We start from the raw sequence: 10,107 nt of genomic DNA on the forward strand, positions 1-10,107 counted from the left end.
GTTTGATGGCTTCGAGGTGTGTGTGTGTGATCATGTGACGCAGGTGATCTCTGACCCGAGTCCTCCGGCGAGCAGCGCGCTCATGCTGCGTGTGAGAGTGCAGTGCTGCACCATGCTCTCCAGCGCTCGCTCCACGTCTTGTCTGATGAAGGCGTTGCATTCTCCGGCTTTCTGCAGCAGAGCTCTGACCGTCCCATCCAGCTCCTGATCCATTCCCTTCTGCAGCACCGCGAACATCTCTCCCAGCGTCACCACAGCCACACGAGACACACCGGAGCGCAGGTTACGAACCTTCATCAGAGAGAGACACACATGAGATCAATCATGAGAAGAGTTTGTTTCATCACTAATTACCACTGGTACTTCCATGATTTGTGAAAGCGATGCTGCTCTGAATCAATGTTTGCAAGCGTGAGCTGCAGTAGTGACTGACCTCCTGAATAAGAGCGAGACACACGTCATGAATCCTGCTCATGAGCACGTCAGGATGATACTGAGCCAAACTACGCAGGAAGTTCAACCCCTCGATCTTCTTCTCCCTTCACGAACAGAACAAATTTACGCTAACGACTTTACAAGAGGATCTGTGGATTTCTCTCTGTGTGTGATGAACGATCACATCTGCTGTCAGACTCACCAGTCGTCTGAGGCGATCAGTCTGAAGCTCTGCGTCAGCGCCAGCTCCGGTTTAGAGAACGGCCGCAGGTCTGCCTGATCCTGACCCTCTTTCTTCAGACTCACAGGAATCAGCTCATCTGATGGACACACGTGAACAACAGCCTCAGTGACAGGCTGATCATATCTGACATGACATTCAGGAAGATTCTAGAAGCTTTTATCCAAATCAACCTGCGGTGCATTTATAGTAAACATGTCATCAGTGTGCTTCCTGGGAACTGAAGCCATGACCCTGTTGACCTTTGTGAGATACATCTACCACTTACTGCAGTCACAATAGCAACACATCAGTGAAGTTTTGCAGGAAAAGTCCATTGTCAGTAGTGTATTGATGTATGAAGCACAGTCACTTTACAGCCAAGCAGCTTTCTGTGGGTCAACACGGTGAATCTGCATGACTGACTGAAGGCAATGCGAAATATGCATGTAGAAATCTTTTAGATTCCTATTAAAATGACAGGACTTCGCCTGTAAAAATTCACCAAAAAAACAAAACAAACAGTAAATGTGAGTGAGTTTTAACAGATGTGTTAGTTTCCTGTAGTATCACTGCTGCTCAAAAGTCTGGGGTTAGTAAGATTTTTCTGATGTTTCTGAAAGTAGTCTCGTCTGCTCGCAAGTGCTGCATTAATTTGATCAAAAATACAGTAAAAATAGTGAAATATTATTATAATTTAAAACAGCAGTTTTCTAAGTGAATATCAGTTAAACTGTAATGTATTTCTGTGATGTGCAGCTGTATTTTCAGCATCATTACTCCAGTCTTCAGTGTCACATGATCTTCAGAAATCAGTATAATATGCTGCTTTATTATCAATGTTGAACACAGTCGTGCTGCACAATATTTTTGTGGAAACTGTGATGCATTCTGTTTCAGGATTCACAGAAAGTTCAAAAGAACAGCATTTATTCGAAATAGAAATCTTTTGTAACATCATAAATGTCTTTACTGTCACTTTTCATCAGTTTAATGTGTCACTGATGAATAAAAATATAGATTATTATTATTTTTTTAAATCTGACTGACCCCAAACTTTTGAACAGTGATGTGAAGTCTGAAGCAGATTTAAATAAGTGTTTGCGTGATTTTATTGTTCGCTGCACATAATGTGTATATGTGTATATTTTCTCTCTCACCGGAGCTGTGTGACGCAGGCGGTCTGGTGCGGTTCAAACTAGACGCTCGTCTCAGTCGGGGTGCTGAGTTCTTATTGGGCGGGCCGGTCGGGGGGGCGGGCTGATGGGCGGGGCTTAGACATTTCACTGTATTCTGCGATCCAGTCGGGCTGGAGGGAGATTCATCAGAGAGCCACTCACAACCGTTCAGACTCCCGTCTGGAAAACAAACAGAAACGGTGAGCACAGAGATGTCAGATGAGTGATGGCCGTCACTGCTGTTGACCTCTCACCTTTCACATCGTCGATGAGCAGGCGGCGTCTCATTGGGTCCTGAGCAGGGGGCGTGTCCTGCTGCTCCAGACGCCGCTGACGCATCTTGTCGCTCGCAAACCTAGAGAGTCTGACTCTCTCCTGTAACACACACAGATCACGTGACTCAGGATCACAGCGGAGGCTCGACTGAACGCCGTCGGTCTGTTTGAGACGCACCTCTGGTTCAGGACTGGCGTCAGACTCGAGGAGTGCGTGTCCGTACACGCCTGACGGAGGCTCACGGGTGATTTTACCGGCCGAGTCGCCCTGCTCAGGAGAAGACGCCACACTGAGACGATTGGGCAGAACAGCCGAACCGAACACTCCTGCAGACATGAGGGAAGAAGCCGAGCGAGGATGAGAGCGGCTGTGCTTTAGATCAGCTGACAGTGAAACAGCGGTGAACTGACCTCGTCCAATCACGCCCTCAGACATGTCACGACTGCACGACACGCGCTGCTGAGATCCTGAGAGAAACAACAGACATTATTACATCAGAAAATACTCAACAGGACTCTCAAACATTATCAGACATTTTATACACCACCGGTCAAAGACTGGAAGAATTACGATTTTTAAAAAAAAGTTTTTTTGAAAGAAGCATTTCTGCTGAGCAAGGCTGCATTAATTTGATAAAAAATACAGTAAAAATAGTGAAATATTATTATAATTTCAAATATCTGTTCTCTATGTGAATGTGTTAAACTGTAATGTATTTCTGTGATGTGCAGCTGTATTTTCAGCATCATTCCTCCAGTCTTCAGTGTCACATGATCTTCAGAAATCAGTATAATATGCTGATCTGCTGCTCCAGAAACATTTCTGATTATTATCAATGCTGAACACAGTTGTGCTGCACAATATTTTTGTGAAACCGTGATACACTACCAACACTATACACTACATTTGGGGTCAGTAAGATTAAAAAAAACAACAACCACAAAAATAAATTAATGCTTTTATTCTTCAAGGACGCACTAAACTGATCAAAAGTGACAGTAAAGGCATTTATAATGTTACAAAATATTTCTATTTCAAATAAATGCTGTTCTTTTGAACTTTCTGTTCATCTGTGAATCCTGAAAAATAAAATGCATCATAAAATAAATATCGTGCAGCACGACTGTGTTCAACATTGATAATAATCAGAAATGTTTCTCGAGCAGCAGATCAGCATATTATACTGATTTCTGAAGATCATGTGACACTGAAGACTGGAGGAATGATGCTGAAAATACAGCTGCGCATCACAGAAATACATTACACTTTAACACATATTCACACAGAAAACAGATATTTGAAATTATAATAATATTTCACAATTTTTACTGTATTTTTGATCAAACTATTGCAGCCTCTGCGAGCAGAAGAAATCTTTTAACTGGTAATGTATAAGGTTTGTTCGGCTCACCTTTAGCGGGTCTGAGAGCGCGGAGCGGCTCGCGGCCGGCGGCTCTGATCTGCGGTGATGATGATGATGATGTCATGTCGCTGGGCTTCTCCTCGTCTGGATCTAACGATCTGTTCGAGTAAACGAGTCTCTGACCGATCACACTCACATTCCCATCAGACAGACTCTTCTCCTGCTGCGTCACACCTGTAACACACACACACACACACACAGACAGACTCTCACACACACACACACACACACAACACAGACCACACACACACAGAGACACAGACACAGACACACACACACACACACACACACAGAGGACAGGTAACACACACATTTGACAGCACGTATGCAGCTGTGCTCGTGTGCTTCACATACACACCTCGAGCGCTGACGTCCCTCGTGACGTGTCTTCCTGATGGCACTCGTGGTTTCGCAGCAGAGTTCACAGGGCTAGACTCATGAAATAAACCAGAAATGTGAGTTAAAACTTCTGTACAGAGCCAGCTTAATGTGAAACTGAAATTAATTCTCTTTCATGGCAAACTGTTTAAAATCGCTTGAATGTTTTAACCGGTAAGGCTTAAAAACACTTGCAAAAGATTGCGAGGGCACTACAACGTCACGTAACCACAATAGAGACAAGCATCCAAAATCTCTGTCAGTTTATCATGTCTATAGAGCTCCGGAGGCTGACGTCACGCACTCTAAACTCCACCATACACGAGTCCAACATCCCGCCATGCAAGAAAACATGCAATCTACCCGAGACGTGATCAATAAAGCAGTCTTTTATTGCAAAATAGAGAAAAAACATTTTACATTTAAGTAAGCTTCTTAACCTTGTAGTCTAGCTTACTCGTAAAACACACAAAATGACCAATAAAAAAAAAAGCGTCAAGCACCAAAAGCATCCCATATTAAATCTATAAGTTATCTCTAATTCAAAAATACGCATTTTCATATATATATATATATATATATTTATATATACGCGGTTGTCCCATAAAGCAAAGGGGAAATCATTATATCGTATTCCTAAGGATCCCGAAGGACGACTAAAATGGTTCACTGCAATAAAACATGCTAACCAACACAAAATTTGGGATTAAACGTGTAAGATTTCATGACATTTATGATGTCTACTGTACTCAGTGATATAGCTATGCTGGCTACCTACAAGGACAGCTAGGGTCGATTACGTTAGCTAACAACACAGTTGACTTACCCTTCCAGTGACGACATGACATAGGTTGAATATTCATCAAAAATTTAGATTGCGTCCATTTGTACCCCTCCAGGCTTTTAAAGAGTCTCCGGAGTAACGTTAGGAGGGAAAGTTGATGAGGTAGTTGTAGATTTCAGGATACTGCAGGTCAGGAAATCTATCCGTTCCTTTATTGAGACATGTTAAAAGCACCACGGGGGCATTATAGGGATCTCTTATGCTTAATCTATTAAGTTTTGCTATGTACAGGCCTCTGTCTTTTGAATTAAAGTACTCATGCTGGCGCCATTCATTTCATATTCGCTCCCGGCTGTCAGCCAGCATGGTGGTGTGAACAGAATGGGTCACGTGACGTCCGGAGCTCTATTGGTATATAGCCAACCTCTAGGTTTGAGTGAATGATCTGGACTGGTTTACACCGGAGACGGAGCGACTGACCTGCTCTTGGTGCCGATGGGCGACGGGGGCGAGTACAGGCTGCTCAGGCCGCTCTCGCTCAGAGGGCTGGTGACGGATGGAGACGTCTGCTCCGGAGAATCAGGAACCAGCTCCAGCTTCACCGCCGAGTCTGGACTGTCTGGATCCGGCTCAGAGCTGCTCGCGCTGACTTTGGCCCGCTTCTTAGCAGCGCTGTTCCTCAACGAGAGCAAGGAGTTCAGCATCTGAAGGAGCAACACACAGCTCAGAGTCACGGTCTGCTGACATCAGCGCACATACACGCGTGTCAGAGCGTCACGCTCACCTCCTCGCGGTCCAGCGGCTCGTCCTCCGGCTCTCCTGCGCCGCTGCTGACCGACAGATCCAGGTGCAGGTCTCTGTCCAGGTGTTTGTCCGTCTGTCTGCTGGTGTTTGGGCTCTGACGGACGGCTGGAGGCAGCGGAGAGCGTTGACTGCAGCTCACCTCACCTGTGACGCCATCAGAGGAGCTCGTTAATTAAGTATGTGAAGAAATTACATGGAAAATGCATGACATCATTTCCTTTTCAATGATAATAAATGGGTATTAATGTTTCTTCTCAAAAAGTGAATACTGAAATATAAAATGATTTAATAAAATGATACTTCAATAATGCCAGTTTTAAAGGGGTCATGAACTGGGGAATTAAAATTCCCTTGATATTTTGACATATAACCGATCATTGTACTATAAAAGTTTCAGAACTCAAATCTCTCTTGTTAGTTTAAAATCAATTCTGTTATATCAAATCAATATCACATTTGCAATCATGCAGATATTGCATTAAAAATGCATTAAATACCTTAATCATTTTAACATTTTTCCATAATTAATTGAACCAAATTAACAAGTTTAATCAACAACCCCAAATACAATACAGTGCAGGGTTTGCGGCAAAAAAAGCCTTTTTTTTTTGGCGTAAATGTAATCCAATCTGAAGCAATAGTCTCATCAGTGCTCTATGAGGTCCTACTTTAATCAGCATACTTGTGATATTTGCCTTAAATTGATTTCTAGGACACTTTTTAACTTTATGAAGGGCAATATTTACCTAAACGTACGTGTCATCATTTACGTCAAATTCTTACATTTTATCAATACATTCAGTTAGTATAATTAGACTCTGTATGGTTGTTACTAGAGGTCGACCGATGTATCGGTTTTGCCGATTAATCGGCACCAATAGTTGATTGCTGGATCTATCGGTTATCGACAAAAATCCATGCCGATAGTTTTCCGGGTTGCGTCCGTTGCTGGAGCGGCTGAGAAGGCTCTGCTGTCATTACACAGTGCGAGAGCGGCCTCTAGTGGCTGAAATCACTGACAGCACGTGCTATTTGTTTAGACAGAGCGCCATTCACATAGTTTTCCTTTAAATTACATTATATTGGTCCCGAATCGTTGTTAATGTACATAATGAATTGTGTATTTTCAGCAAAACGTTTGTCTTTCTGTGGCTCTAATAAAGTCTGTGTGCTTCATTTATAGAGCTATAATATAGTTCGCGCTTTCTCTTTCCGTTTGCTCTTTGAACTTCAAACTCATCCATGCCAAGTTGTTCATTCTTGAAGTAAACTTGTGTCCGTTTGGTGATTAAATAAACAGTTTTAGACCGCTGCTAGAGTTGAACACGACGCACTTCGCTTTTATTTTGATTATAGATAATCATCAAGTGTTCAAGAATAGAAGCAGTTAAAGTGTGGGAGTATACGTACAATATCTATATGTATATAATTTTAATGCTATAGCCTTTGTGTATATATTTAAAGATGTGCATCTTTAAGCATGACAGTTGAAATGAAATGGTAACACTTTAAAATAAGAGTCTATTTGTAGCATTAAGATTAATGAAAGCTGTGTAAGTATTGTTCCTTGTTACAGTGTTAATTTCAACATTTACTATTACTATTATTTTTTTACTACTACTAGTATGGTTCAATACTGTTTTTGTTAATAAAGCACTATTTTAGTTTTTGTTCAGTATCAATTTTAAAACTATCGGTTAATCAATCGGTTTCGGTAAGTGGTGTTTTACTTTTTTTAACATATAAATATTAAATGTTGGAAAATGCAATGATACTTTTAAATATGAAACCAAACCACCAGTAGGTGGCGCCAAGTCTTAATGAGTGAGCCACTGATTCAACCAATTCGTTCAAACGGCTAATTCATTCAATAAATAAAGCAAGTGACTTTTTTTTATGAATGGCTCACTGAATCACTGACACATCATTCAAAATCAGAATCATTCTCACCAAAGATTCGGTGCTGCCCTAGTTATTGTTTGTATTGATGTTTTAATGAGGTTACTTGTCCAGTTCACTTGCCCCTTCACAAAATCCACTGACAAGTCCCAGACAAGCGTTAACGTTGAGCCCTGCAGTGACTGAAGTAGTTTTGTGTTTGATTGTCATGAATGATTACTTGAACACCTTACTTAGTGGACTACTGATTCAGTTTGTTCTGTGGCTTGAGTCTCACAGCTCTGAGGCGTGTGTAGGTGTATGCAGTGCATGTGTCCTGACCAGCGATGTCGCTCCTGCGGTGAGGGCTGAAGTCACGTTTGTTGGGCCACGTGTTGGACATGGACAGCGAGGGGTCAGCATGGTTTCTGCGTGGTAAGGTCGGGGTCAGCAGACTCCCTGTTAGCGCGGTCAGCGGGTACGAGGGCAGCAGAAACGAGCCCGGAGGTGTGGAGTTAGTCGGGAGGGAGAACGTTCGCTCAGCGCCGCCCGACGGGAAACGACTCGTCTTGGGCAAACCTGTGGAAGAAAGCCAAACATAAAAACAAGTACTTAATATCACGCTTTAGTCGAAAATTAAACATGTTGCCTTTACAACTAACTGACTGAGGCACTAAAATCACTAACTGGAAATAAAAAATTCATTAAAACTAAATATTAATATATAAAAAAAACCTAAAATAATAAATACAAATAAAAGTTACATTAAAATATTAATTATGGTTCCCAAACTCTACTGCCAACTTTGCACAGAAACCTTTAATAAAATCACATTAAACTGTCGTCTGAACATGTGTCCCTGCAGCACAAAAGCAGTGTTGAGTCGCTGGGGGATATTTGTAGCAATAGCCAACAATACATTGTATGGGTCACAATTATACATTTCTCTTTTATGCCAAAAATCATTAGGATATTAAGTAAAGATCATGTTCCATGAAGATATTTTGTAAATGTCCTACCGTAAATAGATCAAAACGTAATGTTTGATTAGTAATATGCATTGCTAAGAACTTCATTTGGACAACTTTAAAGATGATTTTCTCAATATTTAGATTTTTTTGCACCCTCAGATTCCAGATTTTCAAATATTGTCCGATCCTAACAAACCATACATCAATGGAAAGATTATTTATTCAGCTTTCAGCTGATGTATACATCTCAAATTTCGAAAAATTGACCCTTATGACTGGCTTTGTGCTCCAGGGTCACATATTTATAAAAGCTGGGTTCAGCACGACCCCGTCTGACACACGTGAGCGATCAGTGGCGTCACCTTTCTCAGACTCGGAGGGATTGGTTGCTTTGAAAATGTCTGGATCCGAGTCCAAACTCCCGCTGCGGCGCAGTCGACCCAGTGACCTGCGAGTCCGGCCTGGAGACTGCAGAGGTTCTGATGGACCTGGACCAGAACAGAAGACGGTACAGTTATCTGTGGCTTCAGTGGATTAAACTCATGTTACCATCACTTTATTATTGTTATGTGTTATTGATGCCTTAATAAAATCAATTGTAGCACTCCATTCGCGTCATATAATCAATTCAACAAGAGGACGGATGGACCTCTGGGAAATAAAGCAGGGTTCAGTACATTATGAAGCTCTCTGTCAGCGTCTGCATCTCTCAAGACAAGACTGAAGATCGTTCTTACTGTGTTTGGCACCAGTGTCCTGACGGAGTTTAATGGATGAGGACGGATCTCCACTGCTAACCTGCTGGAATAAACACATGACCTCAATCAGTCGGAGATAAATCAACACACATGCGTTCATCGTGACGTTTCTGATCGAAACCACTCGAGACCTTCATCACAGAGATCTCAATGATCCACATCGACACACTCAACAGAAGAACTTTAAAACAGTTCAAATGCTTGAAAACCAAAAATGATCACCTACAGACTGCACTGCAAAAACTCATGTTCTTCCTCAGTGCTTGTCTTGTTTTCCAGAACAAATGTCTGAATACCCTTTAATCAAGAGACGTTTACTGGAGATGCAAAATGACATGAAGTTTTGCTTTCTGAGAAACTGTTCAAGTGAGTTTATGCTTAAAACAGGAACAAATATCTGCCAGTGGGGTCAGAAAAATCAATGTAATTCAAAAAGAAAACAAGTTTATTTTTCTGACCCCACTGGCAGATATTTGTTCCTGTTTTAAGCATAAACTCACTTCATGTTGATCAATTTCTCTTCTTATCTAATGTTATTTTGCATATCCAGTAAATTTAAAAATCTTTTTAGATTTTTACAGGAAAACAAGCCAGTTTTCAGTCTGTCCAAACTCTGATCTGATGAATGCTGGTCCTCAGAAAGCCTCCATGTGCTGCTGGTGTTTGTTCGTCTCTCATCTGAAGTCTTGTTGTGTGTGAGTGTTGCTGGGAAACACTAGCGGATCACTGACACACACACAGACACACACACACACACACACACAGACACACACACACACACACACTCTCTCTCTCACTCACTCACACAGACGACACACACACACACACACACACTCTCACTCTCACAGACGACACACACACACACACTCTCACAGACGACACACACACTCTCACACAGACACACACACGCTCACTCTCACAGACGACACACACACTCTCACACAGACACACACACGCTCACTCTCACAGACGACACACACACTCTCACACAGACACACACAC

The 10,107-nt window shown here is 42.0% G+C and overlaps 1 protein-coding gene across 2 annotated transcripts in view; it reads right to left on the minus strand.

Annotated features, from left to right (window-relative positions):
- The window catches only part of LOC107567346 (protein FAM179B-like), a 24,822-nt gene that overhangs the window by 10,224 nt on the left and 4,491 nt on the right, over window positions 1-10,107 (minus strand). The window contains exons 2-15 of one of the 2 annotated variants that reach the window (XM_016253011.1): window positions 9,085-9,148; window positions 8,710-8,835; window positions 7,719-7,955; window positions 5,479-5,642; window positions 5,175-5,398; window positions 3,891-3,961; window positions 3,521-3,706; window positions 2,520-2,576; window positions 2,287-2,435; window positions 2,088-2,208; window positions 1,816-2,013; window positions 638-755; window positions 434-539; window positions 56-291 (exon numbers count right to left, since the gene is read on the minus strand). In XM_016253011.1, the coding sequence (XP_016108497.1) occupies window positions 56-291; window positions 434-539; window positions 638-755; window positions 1,816-2,013; window positions 2,088-2,208; window positions 2,287-2,435; window positions 2,520-2,576; window positions 3,521-3,706; window positions 3,891-3,961; window positions 5,175-5,398; window positions 5,479-5,642; window positions 7,719-7,955; window positions 8,710-8,835; window positions 9,085-9,148 (2,057 nt within the window). Of the gene's footprint in view, window positions 1-55; window positions 292-433; window positions 540-637; window positions 756-1,815; window positions 2,014-2,087; window positions 2,209-2,286; window positions 2,577-3,520; window positions 3,707-3,890; window positions 3,962-5,174; window positions 5,399-5,478; window positions 5,643-7,718; window positions 7,956-8,709; window positions 8,836-9,084; window positions 9,149-10,107 lie in introns of both variants that reach the window. The other variant, XM_016253010.1, reaches the window with a different exon arrangement.

The sequence above is a fragment of the Sinocyclocheilus grahami genome, unplaced genomic scaffold (genome assembly GCF_001515645.1).
Source record: "Sinocyclocheilus grahami isolate Dianchi unplaced genomic scaffold, SAMN03320097.WGS_v1.1 scaffold1149.1, whole genome shotgun sequence".
NCBI classification, from domain to species: Eukaryota; Metazoa; Chordata; class Actinopteri; order Cypriniformes; family Cyprinidae; genus Sinocyclocheilus; species Sinocyclocheilus grahami.